This window comes from Chiloscyllium plagiosum, chromosome 17 (assembly GCF_004010195.1).
Source record: "Chiloscyllium plagiosum isolate BGI_BamShark_2017 chromosome 17, ASM401019v2, whole genome shotgun sequence".
Classification (NCBI taxonomy): Eukaryota; Metazoa; Chordata; class Chondrichthyes; order Orectolobiformes; family Hemiscylliidae; genus Chiloscyllium; species Chiloscyllium plagiosum.
The window spans coordinates 45580270-45597475 of NC_057726.1; the positions used below are offsets into that span (position 1 = coordinate 45580270).

A 17206-nucleotide genomic window follows, 5' to 3' on the forward strand; every position below is an offset into this window, starting at 1 on the left:
TCACACAACATCAGGTTATGGTCCAACAGGCCTATGTGAAATCACCAGCTTTTGGAGTGCTGCTCCTTTGTCAAATAAAGTGACTTCATCTCACGAGGGATGTTGGTAAATGTCTCCTTCCAGGGCGCTTTTCTACCCCGGATCAGAGGCCTCCTGCCCAGGTTTCCTCTCCCATCAGGCTTAGGCTGTTAAACCAGATTCTGCAATCTTTGTCCTCCTGACCCCAGAGCCCCTTCTCTTGGCTCTACTGAGAAACCCACCCCCCCGCACCCCAACCCACCCCATCTCTCCCCAAGTTTACCTGTCATCTTCTCCTTTGGGACTGAATGCAGTCCCAGCAGTGTTCACTGCTCCAGGTGGCACTGCTGGGACTAGAGAGCTCACAGAGGCAGGACACCCTCCCCAGATGGGGGCATGCTGAGCTGCTAAATGTCCTGTTAAACAGACACCCATTGCATTGTGGGTGGGCTTTGTGGCGATTTCTTCAGCAGCAATTACAGAAACCCCACCACCAAATTGTAAACATTTTAAGTAAACATTTAATAATAAGGCTATTACTTGGGGATATCACTCTAATTGCTACCTTAAGGAATACAACCCCCACCTCAACATATATAGCTTACCTGAAAATCTGTAATAATTTCTCACTTGGGGTATTTTTCAGCCCGGTTAGTATAGCATGAAGACGGTTGACACACTGTGTTGCAGAGGATACCGGTGTCACACAGAGGTTGCCTTCCTTCATGTACTTGCGACCAGTAAGTGGTGTTGAAACTGAGAGTGCCTTGGACTGGTGAAGAATATTAATAATATTAAGATATTCACAATCTTTCAATGTAATTTATTTCAAGCTTGTTCCAAACTCAAGAGATTGAAAATTAATCTCCCTTTAATTTCTCCAGTACTATATTCTAATTGATGGTAAGTTCCCTCAACTCCTCACTTTCCCATGCCACTTTGATCTCTAGTTCTGGGAGTTTTCTGGTGCCTTCCTCAGTGAAAACAGACACAGAGATAATATTTAGCTTCTTTGCCATTTCTTTATTCTCCATTATAAATTATTCTGACACTGCCTGCAATGGATCTACATTCATTTTATCTGTAGAAGCTTTAATAGTCCATTTTTGTGTTTTGTGGCTAAATTTTATTCATATTCTATTCTCACTTTCTTTATTCATTTCTCAGCCCTCCTTTGCTGTATTTTCGAAACTTCCCAACTTTTAGAATTACTGCTATTTCTAGTAACTTCATAGGTCTTTTTTCTTTTAATCCTGTACAATCCTGAAGTTCCTTTGTCAGCCATAGTTGACCGATCCTTTTTGAGTTTTCGGATGTTGAAGGAATGTATAGTTGCTGCAAGTCACGTGATACTTCTTATAGGCTATCCATTTCCTATGTACTTGATACCTTTTAATGCACTTGCCCAAACCACTTCAGTTTTGGCCCCATATCATCATAAACTCCTTATTCAAATTTAATTCTTTCAGAATTAATTACCTAATTTTCAAACATAATGTAACATTATTATTGTGGTCAGAATTGCTAATTAGGTCTTTTTCATCACATAATACTAGATCTAAATTAGCCTGTCCTCGATTTGTCTCCTTCATAAAATGCTCTAGAAAGTCATTTCTAAGTCACTCCAGAAACCCATCCATAGCTTTTGTGTTCAATTGATTTCACCCAATACACACGCAAATTGAAGTCACCCTGGATAACTGTGTTGCCCATGTGACATGTTTCCCTCAATTCCTGATTAATACCATGCCCCACACTAGAAATACTATTTGGTGACCTATAAATAACCCCAACCAATATCTAATGCCTCTTGCTGTTTCTTAATTCCACCCAAACAGATTCCACATTGTTCTTCTGATCCAAAATACTCCCTCACATCCCACCATTAGTGCAAATTCACCTCCATTTCCTCCTGTCTAGTCTTCCTAAATGTTAATATCTTTAAATATTCATTTCCCAGTCCTGGTCATCACATGTCTATTCTTCTGAGATAACAATTAGATCATGGCTGTGTACCTGTCCGTGTCTTCAGATCATCTCCCTAGTTTTGAATAGTGTGTGTGTTCAGGTAGTGCACACTTACGGGCGGCACAGTGGTTAGCACTGCTGCCTCACAGTGCCTGAGACCTGGGTTCAATTCCCGCCTCAGGCGACTGACTGTGTGGAGTTTGTACGTTCTCCCCGTGTCTGCGTGGGTTTCCTCCGGGTGCTCCGGTTTCCTCCCACAGTCCAAAAATGTGCAGGTTAGGTGAATTGGCCATGCTAAATTGCCCGTAGTGTTAGGTAAGGGGTAAATGTAGGGGTATGGGTGGGTTGCGCTTCGGCGGGTCGGTGTGGACTTGTTGGGCCGAAGGGCCTGTTTCCACACTGTAATGTAATGTAATGTAATGTAATCTAATCTAACTTTGTCTTTTTAACATCATTCTGCTTTCAAAGCTTTCTCGATGCTCAACTTTGTTTCTCTTGGCTTCTAGTCTCGCTAGTATCTTTTTGACATTCTATTCTTAACTTTACTTTCTTCCAACTTGGGTTTCGCCACAGGTTCCCATCTTCCTGACAATCTTGTTTAAATCCACCCCAACAGCATTAGCAGATCTCACTGAAAGGATAACAGTCCATTCCAATTAAGGTGAAACACATCCAGCTTGGAGGAGTCTCACCTGCCCCAGAACCAGTCCCAGTTTCTCAGAAATCTGATGCCCTCCCTCCTACACCAGCTCTACAACCATATATTTAGTCGATTAATCCTTCTTGTGTTCACTGGCACGTGATCCTGGAAGTAATCATGAGATTACTCTTGAGGTACTGCTTTTTAGGTGCCTTCCTAATTCCCTGAAGTAAGTCTTCAGAACCTTATAACTCTTCCTCCCAATGTCGTTGTTACCAATGGGACCATGGTTTCTGGCTGACTCCCCTGTACCAGAAAGATGTATTCTGTGACATCATGACTCTGGCACCAGGGAGGCATTGCACCATCCTGGAGTTTATTGCCACAAAAACACCCATCCGAATTCCTGACTATGAAATCTGCTATAATTATTGCTCTTTCTTTCTTCCTTTCTTCTTCCTCCTCCCCTGTACAACTGAGCCACCTATGGGCTTGACTCTGGCTCCACTAGCCAGAGGAACCATCACCCTCACCAATTTCCAAAATCAATTCCAATTATAGCAAGCGCAATAGTTTAAAAGAGGTGGTGGGGGAGATCCTGCATTACCCTACCTGGTTTTCTTAGACTGCCTGATAATCACCCATTACCTCTCTGCCTGCACCCTTCTAAATTGAGGAGTGACTACCTCCCCATAGGTGCTATCCACATAGTCCATGGCCTCACAGGACATAATAGTGACTCCAGCCACTGCTCTAGTTCCAAAACTTGGAGCTCAAGCTTATGCAGCAGCTGACACTTCCTGCATTTGTGTTTGTCTGAGACACATGGTTTCACCAGAATTGGATGAAGAGTCACCAGATTTAAAACATTAACTCTGCTTTCTCTCCACAGATGCTGCCAGACTTGCTGAGTTTCACCAGCAATTTCTGTTTTTGTTTCACTTCCCTCTCTCTTGCAGGATACAAATACAGGCAACAGCACCTGGCCATCACTGACCAAGCATAGCTACATGTTCTCACCCTGAACGGAGGAAATAGTGTTTACCATCACTGGAGAAACTCTAATAATGAAGAATAACAAAGACAGTAGTGAGAAAGGAACGCAGCAAAAATATAAAAATCAGAAATCGATTCCATGTAAACAGAAATTAGCAACAACAAAGTTTAGAAAATGCCAGTGAAAGTATTTTACGGGTCCCTTAACTGTAGTTATGTTGTAGGGCAGAGCATTACGCACAAAGTGACTTCAGGTTGTAACAATAACACTTTCGTTAAAAATTGTAAGGACTTCAATCGTCATATATATTGGACCAATCAAACTGGCAGAGGTGGTCTAAAGAATAAGTCTATGGATGCTTTCACGTAGTTTCCTGAAATAATGGGGAATCAACTAGAGATAAAGCTACTTTAGAGCCAGTACTGAGTAAGAAGGCAGAGCAGATTAGTAATCTCAAAGTGAAAGACTCACTGAGAAGAAGAGCTCATAAGACAACTGAATTCCGTATTAAGTTTGAAAGCAGGTAGTGCCCATGGAATACAGGGAGAACTAGCCATTTGGATACAGAACTGGCTCAAAGGTAGAAGAGAGAGGGTGGTGGTGGAGGGCTGTTTTTCAGACTGGAGGCCTGTGACCAGTGGAGTGCCACAAGGATTGGTGCTGGGTCCTCTACTTTTTGTCATTTAATAAATGATTTGGATGCGAACGTAAGAAATACAGCTAGTAAGTTTGCAGATGACACCAAAATTGGAGGTGTAGTAGACAGTGAAGAAGGTTACCTCAGATTACAACAGAATCTGAACCAGCGGGGCCAATGGGCTGAGAAGTGGCAGATGGAGTTTAATTCAGATAAATGCCAGGTGCTGCATTTTGGGAAAGCAAATCTTAACAGGACGTATACACTTAATGGTAAGGTCCTAGGGAGTGTTGCTGAACAAAGAGACCTTGGAGTGCAGGTTCATAGCTCCTTGAAAGTGGAGTCACAGGTAGATAGGATAGTGAAGAAGGCGTTTAGTCTGCTTTCCTTTATTGGTCAGAGTATTGAGTACAGGAGTTGGGAGGTCATGTTGCAGCTGTACAGGACATTGGTTAGGCTACTGTTGGAATATTGCATGCAATTCTGGTCTCCTTCCCATCGGAAAGATATTGTGAAACTTGAAAGGGTTCAGAAAAGATTTACAAGGATGTTGCCAGGGTTGGAGGATTTGAGCTATAGGGAGAGGCTGAACAGGCTGGGGCTGTTTTCCCTGGAGCGTCAGAGGCTGAGGGGTGACCTTATAGAGGTTTACAAAATTATGAGGGGCATGGATAGGATAAATAGACAAAGTCTTTTCCCTGGGGTGAGGGAGTCCAGAATTAGAGGGCATAGGTTTAGGGTGAGAGGGAAAACACATAAAAGAGACCTAAGGGGCAACTTTTTCATGCAGAGGGTGGTACATATGGAATGAGCTACCAGAGGATTTGGTAGAGGCTGGTACAATTGCAACATTTAAGAGGTTTTGGATGGGTATATGAAAAGGAAGGGTTTGGAAGGATATGGGCCCGGGTGCTGGTAGGTGGGACTAGATTGGGTTGGGATATCTGATCGGCATAGACGGGTTAGACCGAAGGGTCTGTTTCCATGCTGTACATCTCTATGACTCTATCTAGGTGTGAACCAAAAGATAGCATATCTGAATGGCTTGGTGTTGTATGAATTATTCATATATTCATTTAGATCAAAGGAAGATTGAAAAACATCTGAGAAATAAGGCAAGTTCTTAAACTATCCATTGCTGTTTCAAATCATAGCACCAGTTTGGGAATTGTGGGTGCTGGATGAATCTTTAAGTGGATTAACCCAGGTGTGCCACTCTGTCACAGAGACATGCTGCAGTTTTTTGCTTTAGGTTTGTCTGTCTGCTTTCACATAGAAACACTTAGCTTGGCAGCCATGTATCTGCCAGCAGCCACAACCAGGTGCATAGAGGTTATCAGAAGCCAGCAATGGTCCTTAGTTAGAGTCACTAAGTAGAAATCGTGTGTGGGGGCCCTTGCTTGGCATGAGAAGTCCAAAGTCATGATGAATTCAAATTGTCGGATCTGCCTGGCAAATGTAGTGTAAAAGTTCAGAGGTGTAATCCTCAGAGAGAGGTAGCTGTAGAAGACTGGAAAAGGGAGGAGGGTCAAAGTGATTTCTTGAAAGATATGGCACATTTTGCTTTGGTCCAGAAGAAATGAAAGAACCTTCAAGATTCTGTAAAGATATGGGAACTGTTGGGTGGAATTCAAAATTAATGGAAAGTGGTCTGTCAATATTTTCAGGTTTAAAGAATGAGGGCTTACAAAATTGCTTTGTTTAATTTTCGCAGAGTAAAATACTTTTATTTAAAACATAAAACCATGTAGTGTATTTCTTTCAGTGAATAACTGGGAGTCTAAATTTCCTTTTATCATGTTTATAGTCTCAGCATCATTACAACAGACTGAAGGTATGGTGATAAATAAATAATGGGGTAACATTTAAATAAACAATTTTAAAATGTTCAACAAATTACACTCCACTAAAATCAAAAACTCAGCAAGAAATAGTTATCTGTGGCCTGCTAAGAAAGTTAAAAATAGTATTAAATTTAAAAATGCAGTTTAGAATGTTGGAAAGAATACTTATAAACTTGGTGATTGTCAGTGTTCTAGATACCAGCAAAGGGTCACCAAAATGTTTATACAAAGGGGAAAAATAGAATATGGGAATAAAGTATCCAAAAATATAAAAGCAGATTGTAAGAGCTTATGGAAGTATATAAAAAGCAGAATAGCTAATTGTTGATTTATTAGAGACACAAATGGGAGAAGTCATCAGAGCCGAGAAAATGGTAGAGACATTGTACAAATATTGTATTGATTTTCACAGTTGAAGACTCACATTACATACTAGGAATAGCGAACAACCAAGAGGGCTTATGATAATCAATATTGGCAGAATTTCTTTTTAGCAACTAAAGGGAATAAAGTCCAAAATGTTTCCAAGATGTGACGACTATATCCCAGGGTTCCAGATAGGAGAAATAGTAAATGTGTTGTAATAATATCCCAAAATGACCTCAAGTCAAGAACAGTCCCAGCAGCATTGAAAGTTAGGAAATGTAACACTGGTATTCGAGAATGGAAAGACAAAGACAACATAGACCAGTCAGCCAGACACAAGTTGTCAAGAAAATGCTGGAATCTATTATTATGGAAATCTTAACTGTGCACTTAGAAAACTTTGCATGGTCAGATAAAGTCAACATGGTTTTATGGAAGAGAAATTGCATTTGACAAATTTATCAGTTTTTTTTGAGGATGTAACTGGCTAATTAGATAAAGGAGTATCAGTAGATGTATTATACCAATGTTTCTAAAAGCCTTTAATAAGGAACCACATAAAATCTCTGAAGATAAAGGTTCAGGAAGTTGAAGGTGTACATTAAAACAGGCAGAGAACTGTCTAACTGACAGGATCAAAAGTCACCAGGTAATGGTCCAACAGGTTTATTTGAAATCACAAGTTTTCAGAGCACTGCTCCTTTGTTAGCACTTCACCTGATGAAGGAGCAGCGCTCCGAAAGCTAGTGACTTCAAATAAACCTGTTAGACTATAATCTGGTGTCGTGTGACTTCTGACTTTGTCCACCCCAGTGCAATGCCAGCACCTCCATACAATAATTGACAGGAGGCAGAGATTAAGAATAAGCAGAGCACTTTCCAATTGGCAAATGGAGTGCCATAAGGGTCAGTGCCGAGGCCTCAAGAGTTACAAATTTTACTAAGACTTAATTGAAGAGATGAAGTATTGTACCATCTATATCTGGTTCAATTTCTTATGTACCTATGTTCTTTCTCGACAGTCTGGTCATGCTGCGTCAAACTGAATGCCATTGAAATTCAAGCTTCTCATTTTTGACAGGAAATCCAAGGCAAGGATATGTAACTTCATGATGTGTGTGCCAGCTGCTGCCAAGAACTCTCAGCAGGAATTTATTCTTTTTATAAATTAGATTAGATTACATTAGAGTGTGGAAACAGGCCCTTCGGCCCAACAAGTCCACACCGACCCGCCGAAGCGAAACCCACCCATACCCCCACATTTACCCCTTACCTAACACTATGGGCAATGTAGTATGGGCAATTCACCTGACCCTACACATCTTTGGACTGTGGGAGGAAACCGGAGCACCCGCTGGAAACCCACGCAGACACGGGGAGAACGTGCAAACTCCACACAGTCAGTCGCCTGAGGCGGGAAATGAACCCGGGTCTCTGGCGCTGAGAGGCAGTAGTGCTAACCACTGTGCCACCGTGCCGCCCACCAAATGCTTCAGTTTCCCATACAGAAAGTGTAAAATGCATAATGATCTCAAATAATTAAAAGCCATTGCTAGGTTTTTCAGAATCTTGATCTTCAAAAATGATTTATATAAATAGAATAGAAAATGTATTAAGTTAGATTAAATGCATTTGCCTGCTACTTAAATTAAGTTAATTTATATGGCTTATAACAATTCACATTAATATATACAGAATGGAATTTCATCTGAATACATAAAAGTTGCTAATGTCTCGCCATGCAATTGTCGCCAACTAATGTAGTCCAGACACAGGGATCTATTTTCATGATTGAGATACTCAGCCACCAATCAATAAACGTGTATCCTTTCAATCACGTTTCATTATATGATTCTGGCTCATTTTATATTTTCATAGTGCACACAGAAGTGTCTCATTGATAGCGTACAGCATAATTTCAACCTAAAAGGAGTTTGTTTGGTCCTTTGACCTCAGATAATGAAAGTAATTAAAATAGTACATTCAAACTAAAGTAGCTCAAATCAAATAATTCAAATACATAGACTACACGGAATGAAACAGTGCTGTTGCACATTCACAACTATTGCTGCAGTATTCAAGAGAATTCTGAGAGGGGTCTGGGGCACAATTACTGCCACTCCCAGCCTTAGTGAGGAAATCCTGTGCCTTACAGGCAACCAATGTCAGAGAGAACAGAGCCGGAAGCTGGACTCCCTATTCGGAGGGTGCCTGCTTTCACAAGGAGCCCAGCATAAAATTAGAAGTCGGTATGCTGAGTAAGTTAGTGCAGTAATCACCAGAATAGCAGAATTCAGACATGAACAATTAAGAAACTTGGACCATCAAGGATTGTTTTTTTTAATAAAAACAAACATCCATCTCCTTCTTACAATGAAGGAGACTTTATTAGGTTCTGGTCCAAATCCTGGGCACACAAGATGTGCCTGTCATAATGGGGGATCCATTTGTTTCATACACATGAGATGTCCTTCAACTGACCCTGCAAAGTCCAGAAATGTCAACACTGGAGAATACCAGTGGATGCCATCCAATTTCATTTTCCAAAATCATTAACTATATGTTTCCAATGTGACAACATTCAACTAGAAAGCTCAATACCTACATTGTCAAAATGTTGTTGAAGACTGTGCTCCACTTGCATCCTTTCAGTGGTTTCTGCATTTGACATGTTGCTCAGAAACCTGTTTGGGGTTCCTATCTCTTCATTTGCATCGTCTCCCAAAAAAATCCTTTCATCAATGTTTCCCACAGTTAACACATATTCTTCATAGGCCTTGTTAATAGCTTTTCTGTAACAAAAGAAAGAAAAGATAACAAGATACTCTAACATATGCAGACATTCATTATTCAGATATTTTTCATTGTTACAGATACTTTCATGCCCTCAAGGTGTCACAAAGTGCCTCACACAAAGAAGTATATTCCAAGTGCAATCAAAAATTTAAATATAAAGAAACACCAACTATTTGTGCACAATGAGGTTCGACATTCAGCAATATGATAATTGATCAGATAACGTATTTTAGTGATGTTGGTCGAGGGATAAATGTTGGCCAAGACTCTGGGATATTAAACTAGAGCTCCTCAAAATTATGACTAGCAGATTTTCCAAAAATCATAAAAAGCTCAATAAACCTTTCCCTCAACCTACACCCAAATGAAGCATAAAGTGTTCTTCAATAAGCAAATGACAAGGTGATGATGACAAAGCACTTTGCAAAGTGTTTTAATATTGTTGCATATACTTAATCTTACAACTGCTGTCCAAAAGTGTGTTCCTACCTAAAAATGCTTTCAGTATTTTAGCGTTTACCAGCAACACAGCCTAAGTACGAATATTTTTAAAACTATGGATTATTCAGAATCATGATCTGTGTGTCAATTTTTCAGCTGTATCAACTTTCGTAGCTGTTAAGTCTGATTTGCAATTCCAAGTGAAGGTGTAATCAAAAGAATTTGGAAATTTTGTTCATCAGAAACTTCATGGAGTCCCAACTCCAAACCAGTAGGGTTTCCTGCTTCTCACATAATAAATCCTTTGAATTTAAATGGGAAAGAAATTCTTTGAAGCCTGAGAGATGGAATATCTTCATGACTTACACACTTTCCGTAAAGTTCCCAGGGTCCAGAAAGCCAGTTAGAGTTTCTGCTTTTCCCTTTAGGATCTATGATCAATCAGAAATGCACAATTTTCAGAAACATATGTCAAGAAATGTTAAATAATTCATAATCTTACAAGTTGCCCATTTTGAATTGGGTAATTAGGATTTCTTCTAGAGTGTGAAATTTGACAAATGAGCGATGAAGTGGGGTTGACATTAACCTACCTTCTCTCTGATAAAACAGAAACTGCTGGAGAAACTCAGCAAGTCTGGCAATAGCTATAGAGAGAAAGCAGAGTTAGTATGGAGTCCAGTGACCCTTCTTCAGGGCTCTGAATGTTAACTCAACTTTCTCTCCACAGATTAGATTAGATGCTCCCACATCTTCTGAGATTCTCCAGCAATTTGTGTTTTTGTTGCAGATTTCCAGCATCTGTGGTTCTTTGTTTTATTTTACTATCTCTTGCATCTGTTCAAATACAGCCTATAATAATAGTCTCTGGCCTACTCTCTGTAAGACCTCTATAGTTTCAGTAATTAGGTAATCCTTGTTCCATATCTTATGCACAGAAAACTAATTGCTACCTCTGATTTAGAACTAACCAGTTCCAGAGTGGCAAGGTTGCTGCATTAAACAAACAAGTGTTTTAATGGCACAGCACAGGATTCATATTTGAAGTTGAAATGGAGTAGCACTGTTGGTACAGTACATCAAGTTTTACTCTGCATCAAACAATTTCACACTAGATTCTGCAGTACTTTATACCGGCAGTGAACACAATAAGAATAGCTTCCCACACTCAGTACCATGACATATCTGCATTAACACCAGTTCTGGCATCAATACATGCAACACAAAAGGTTGGCAGTGCAGTAGTAGCAGCTATGTGAATTCTGACCTCAGCATGCTGGTTTACAGATTGTAGTCTGAATTTAATATAAAGGATAAACACTATGATGTATAAGTGCTAGTTCTCTGAAGAATGCAATTCACTTGTCAAACCTTTCTCTCAAAAAGTTTCCTGATGTACGGCTTCCAGTAATGTTCTTTAATACCCTTTGCCTCCAATTCCAATCCGTCATGTACGGAACATAACTTGTCAATAATACATGGAGGCTCTGAAGGTGGTTTGTAATCTTTGTTGTGGAAATCTTCTGGTAAACCTAGAATAAATAGAACAGTGCAACTGTTAGATTACACCATAAATCACCATCAGTAAAACCTATACTTTTTTTTCCATAATGTTGGCCCTCATAAAAAGAGAGCTTGCATTCAATTAGCACCACATCATGTCTTCAAATCAGTGGATTACTAACAGAAAATAATATTTGCAATTTCGTAGGTAATCACAGCAGCCAATCTGCAGTCTGCTAGGTCCCACAAACAGGTTTGTAGTGGATTGAAAGAAGAATAATGTTCAGGGCACGAAAAGAATGTACTCTTTTTCACATGGTATAACAGTTCCTTCCACTTGAACTGGTAGGCAGATGTATTGCCCCATATTTCTACCAGAATGATGGAGACCTCCCCATCATGGTGAGGGTAGAAGTGGCCAAAATTCAGGAATCCTCCCCACACACAGCTCTTCCATTTTCAAGGGATAGGAGTGGAATCAGGCCAAGTGTTTGTTACAAAAGCAGCTGCTTCTTCACTTATCAGCTGCTTGAAATGAAATGGGATTTTAGCATTTCTGTTACTTGAAACTCAGAATGTGCACGCTAGATCTAGGATCAGCTACCCTGTTGTGCAGGTGGGTGAATCGGGTACCTTTTACAGAGACGGGACTAGGTATCCTTTACGATTGCTAAAAGTGGGCATGAAGGTGTCTAAAAGTGAACAAGCTCATTGGAAATGCCAAGCTGTCAATGTTGTCCAAAGAACTTCAAGCAGCCAAAAGGACCTATCAAGACATTTAAAGCTCCAAGCTTTTTAACCTTTAAACAAGTCTGGAGAGTTCAAATTTGCTTTCTAATTCAATCTGTCTGATATTATTAGTCTGAGGAATTCCATTACTGATTTCATAAAGATCCATTACTCCAGCTGGGTGTCTTCCATTTCATTGTTTGATTGACAGCTACAATGGTTTTGGACTCTGAAGCAAAAAACAGATGTGGAAAACCTGGCCCAATTCCACTCCTGTCCTGTAGAAATGGAAGAGCTGTGTTTGAGGAGGATTTCTGAATTTTAGCTTCCACCCTTCTCACCACAATGGGGAGGCTCTACACCATCCTGGTGAAAATCCAGGCCAATTTAGCTGTCTAACAGCTCAGATGGATATGGATGGTCCCATGATACCATATGAAAAACAGTAATTTCTTTTGTACCCTGGACAATATTCGGTCTTCAATCCATTAAAAACAGATTTTTGTGTTGCCCACTTGCTGTTTTTGGGACCTTGCAATGTGCAAATTGCCTGCTGTGTTTACTTATGAAATTGCAAATATTTCTCTTTGATAATAATCCACTGATCTGAGGACATTATAAGGTGCTAATGCCTATTGAAAAGTTTATCAAGTTTATGAAATGTAGTAGAGTTTTTATGAATCAGAGACTTTTTCAATGCATTGAAGTTTACAATACATTTAAATTTATTCAATAGAATACTTTTTCACATTTTTGCATAGATCCTGAGGTCTGCCTATGGTGGATACTAAATGAGTTGCCATGGTAGGCAAAGGCATGAAGGATGTTAAGGATGTTAAGTAAGGGCATAAGTTAGCGTTTATTGGCATAAGGGCTATAAAGGACCTGGGGTAGGTATAGGATGGCATGGACTATGTGGGGATGCACTGAGAGTTGTGTGCAGGGCATTAGGTGGCATGGAGGCTAGGACATGGGGTTGCATGATAGGTGGGAGATATTATGGGGAGTACATAAGGGATGGTAAGAAATGAGAGACAAGGACTGAAAGGTTGTTTTTGGTTTTATTAGTTCTTGATTGATCTTCCACATAATACTGGTGCACAGACACAGATCTTGCACCCAGTCTGCATCCATAGCCAACAAACTAAGCTCTCACTTTAAGGTTGCCCAGCTCACCGGCCAGGAAACCCACCAGAGAATGAAAATCCAATTTTCCTAATCATTGTAATCCTGGACTAGTTTGCTGAGGTAGGAAACGTCTGGTCTCTGTGCATCTGACCTGCAAAGGGGACATGGATAGGGTGAATATCCAAGGTCTTTTCACAGGGTGGGGGAGTCCAAAACTAGAGGTCACAGATGAGAAGGGAAAGATTTAAAAGGCACCTGAGGGGCAATTCTTTTTCATGCAGAGGGTGGGGAGTGTATGGAATAAGCTACCAGAGGAAGTGTTGGTATGATTCGGTATAATTACAACATTTAGAAGGCAACCGGATGGGTACATGAATAGGAAGGGTTTAGAGGGAGACCGAAGGGTATGTTTCTGTGCTGTGTAAATAAGTGAAAATTAAGGTCCCAGTTTAACATCTCGCCTGAAAGACAGCTTGGGTAAATTGGTCGAGGGTTGCAGTGAAAAATCAATGATAGCAAACCAGCTGCTCCATTTTACATACCCCTCCATACTTTTCTCCACTGAAATCAATCCACTAATGCCATGTTTTCCTTTGACAAAAATAATGACTGCACTTTACCAATAACTTCAGGATATGATGAGGTGCTAACTAAATATAAGCTGACCAGCAGCATCTCTGACAGCAGCCATCCCTCTGTACTGCAATAAAATAACCTAGGTAGTATTCCATGACCATAATGGAACCAGACGGTATTCTAAATGGTATCAAATAAGCCGAGTTGACACCTGTAGTAAACTGAGTTTAGAAATTGTTGAATGCACCTTTTCTGCATAAACCGAATTTAAAATAATTTAAATGAATCTGATGCTGCTTCTTTGCAGGGTGCCATAAATGGAAACTTCCGAACATTTCTCTACCTAATGACGCTGAGTTTGATCTTCTGTTCCTAAACTGGACTGGACTGAATTAGATTGGCATAGCAAATGGAAAAAATTGCATAGATAGGATCTCGTAGGGTTATGTACATGATAAAATCTTATATAGCTCGGCATAGGTAAGAGAAAATCTGACCCAATGTCTCAAGATTATATTTTGTTCTGTTTCCAATAATGAAATTAAAAAGGCAGTTATACGAATAATTCATATCCGACATAAATGCTTTAATTAATCAATGTTACCTCCACTTGATTTGTCTAAATATTGGAAACTTTGTTTTTACATTATTATCAACTCTTATTCAAAAGAAAATGAGAGAAATGCACAGAACTGAGTGTGCAGCTGCTGTTTTATTCCAAAACTAACTAATCATGAAAAGTCTCTCTTTAAAAACTGCAAATAGAACAAAAGCATAAAATTAAATACAAACCAAATAACAGACATTTATGTATTTTACAAAACATATCTCAAGGCGTTTCAAAAAGCGTGTGGGAAATGGTAGTCAAAAGAATAGAGTATTAGGAGCAGTGATCAAATGTTTGGTCAAAATGCTAAAGACAGCTACCAAAGAGGGAGAAGGAGGATTTGGGTTTTAAAGGCTAGGTGGTTTGAGGGGAGCAAGGAAAATTGAATCAGCAATAATTTTAATTTATCATAACATTCCCACTAAAATATAGCAATATGACATTTGGAAAACCACAAAGGTAGTCCTAATTATAATATCACAATTTTAAGAAGACATTTTAAAAAAAAATCATGCTGCATTTAACAGCGGCTAATAGGTGTTCACAGCAATTTATGTCATTTTTAACTAATTTCCACTATGGCTTAATATTACAATAAAGACCACCACTGAAGTCATTGTTATCGCTTAGCCTGAAGGTTAGATCATTTGGAGAGACCAGAGTTGAAGAGAAACAACCTGATATTCCAGGAACTAGAGTTTGAAGCTGGTAAGTTTCTTTCAAAAATGAGCCAAGTGAAGATTAGCCTTAGTTAAATTGTCCCTTTTAGCTTCACTTCTTGCTGCGAGATGGACCCCATTTCACAAGTCCATTTGGTGGCTGCTGGAGAAACTACAGATGTGATTTTGGAATCCTACTTTGTCCTGATGCAATCCAAGAACAAGTCAACAAATTGGGCCCAGGATAAGTGTCAAAGAAAGATCAGGATGTCAGAATGAAATGGTCGGTCACTTAAAGATGCTCTCAGATATCTCCTAGCATACAGTCAGAGCAAAGATGGCAGGGAACACTATTCCTGATAACCATGGCACAGTGGGTCAGTGGTTAGCACTGCTGCCTCACAGCGCCAGGGACCTGAGTTCGAGTCCAGCCTCGGGTGACTGTCTGTGTGGAGTCTGCACATTCCCCCCGTGTCTGTGTGGGTTTCCTCCAGGTGCTCTGGTTTCCTCCCACTGTCCAAAGATGTGCAGGTTAGGTGAACTGGCCATGTTGAATTGCCCATAGTGTTCAGGGATGTGTAGGTTAGGTGTATTAGTCAGGGGTAAATGTACAGTAAGAGGGTAGGTGAATGAGTCTGGTTGGGTTACTCCTCCTCTGAGGGTCGGTGTGGACTTGTTGGGCCAAATGCCCTGTTTCCATTCTATTCAATTCAGAACCCTAAATATGGAAATACTGGGTTATAAAGAAAGGAATCCAATGAGAAAAGTTTATTAGAAAAATTAAAACATGACAATCTATAAATATGTAAAGCAGAACATATAATTAGAATATGGAAAGCAATGCATGGACAATTTGGTTTGTAACATTTTAGGAAAATTTAAAAGAAGTTAGATAGTCCATTGTACAAGTGAGTGACTGAAAACAGGGCTGGAGACCCCAATGCTCATCTGACTCACAACCAATGTTTCTGATGTCTGGACCGCACCGACCTTGCTCATTTACATGATTGCTGCATGCAGCCAATCGGAAATTCACCATTGAACAGCTGCCTACCCCAGCAGGGGCCTCAAGTTAGTGTAGGGCTAACACCAGTTAAAACTGGCCTGTGCTAATTAAAGGCCAGGTACACTCAGCTTGGAGCAGTTGCTCAAACTGCTTAATAAAAGGATCATGAACACATTAGAGGACTGAAATATGATACAGTAGGGGAAGAGGTGATACCCCAATGCTCTATGATGCTGCATCCGACTCCCTGGTGAAAAGGGGACGAGAACTGCACCAAGCACAGATGACCAGGAGACTCTCCAGCTGAGAAAGGTATTGGATATAGATAGCTGTGGCACCTGTAAAACAATGTATGAACAACCAGTTGCACCATCTACAACTGGGGCAGCCTGTGATCCTTGTGATAGCATGGCAGTTCTGAAAAGGAGTCAGACCAGACTCAAAACATTAACTCTGTTTCTTTCTCTGTAGATGAGTTTCTTTAGTGTTCTGTGTGTTTGTTTCAGATTTCCACTATCTACACCATTTTGCTGCTATTGTGATGCCAAGTTTTTGGGAAATGAAATATAACCGGATCTCATGGAATACAGAGATAGCATCAGTGACCTCCCTTATATAACAGTAAACTGGGAGAAGTTAAAAATAACTCCGGATTTAAGGAACAAATGTATACAAGCTCTTGATCACACAGTCACTCTTACAACCACTGGGAGTACCATCCTTGCCTAACAGGATAGCCTTAACAAGACAGAGACACCTGGCACATTGTTGCAGTCTGAGATTGATCCTGTGAACAGTCTGGGACAGAAGTGTTTCCTGCTAAAAACTCTTCTCTCGGAGGTTCTCTAGCACAGCTTTTTCTGCTCTGTGTTGACTTTGACAATGTTACTTTTATATAGTAGTTGAAAGGAGATGCAATCTACCTGGGCTCAGGTCTGGTACCAGGATCATTGCAGAATCCTTGAAGACAGGGCAATGCCACGCCACTACCTGAAGATTCCCATAAGTCTAAAAATCATTAAACACTTCTATATCTGCAACACCAGCCAGTAGAAATCAGTCAGCAGCTAACCTGAAGGCAGTTGTTGATTCCTTTAAACAGCTGGGGAGACCCTTCACCTGCTCAAGACACATTCAGTTGCCTATGTTTTAGAGATTAGCTGGAGCTACATGCGGATTGACATCACAATCTGCTTATTTTGCATCCTTCCATAGGACACTCCATGTGCTCATGCACGCTAATACTTGCATCAAAATGTTTAATAGCACATCTCGCACCAGAGGTTTACGC

General features: G+C 40.2%; 1 protein-coding gene across 1 annotated transcript in view; it reads right to left on the reverse strand.

The window, feature by feature from the left end:
* Positions 1-602: 602 nt before the first annotated feature.
* LOC122558424 (retinoblastoma-like protein 2) overlaps positions 603-17206 on the reverse strand; it is a 98637-nt gene continuing 82033 nt past the window's right edge. Inside the window, exons 6-9 of the mRNA XM_043706981.1 lie at positions 11079-11239; positions 10074-10138; positions 9076-9262; positions 603-790 (exon numbers count right to left, since the gene is read on the reverse strand). Of these exons, the coding sequence (XP_043562916.1) occupies positions 620-790; positions 9076-9262; positions 10074-10138; positions 11079-11239 (584 nt within the window). The 3' untranslated portion in view covers positions 603-619. The remainder of the gene's footprint in view (positions 791-9075; positions 9263-10073; positions 10139-11078; positions 11240-17206) is intronic.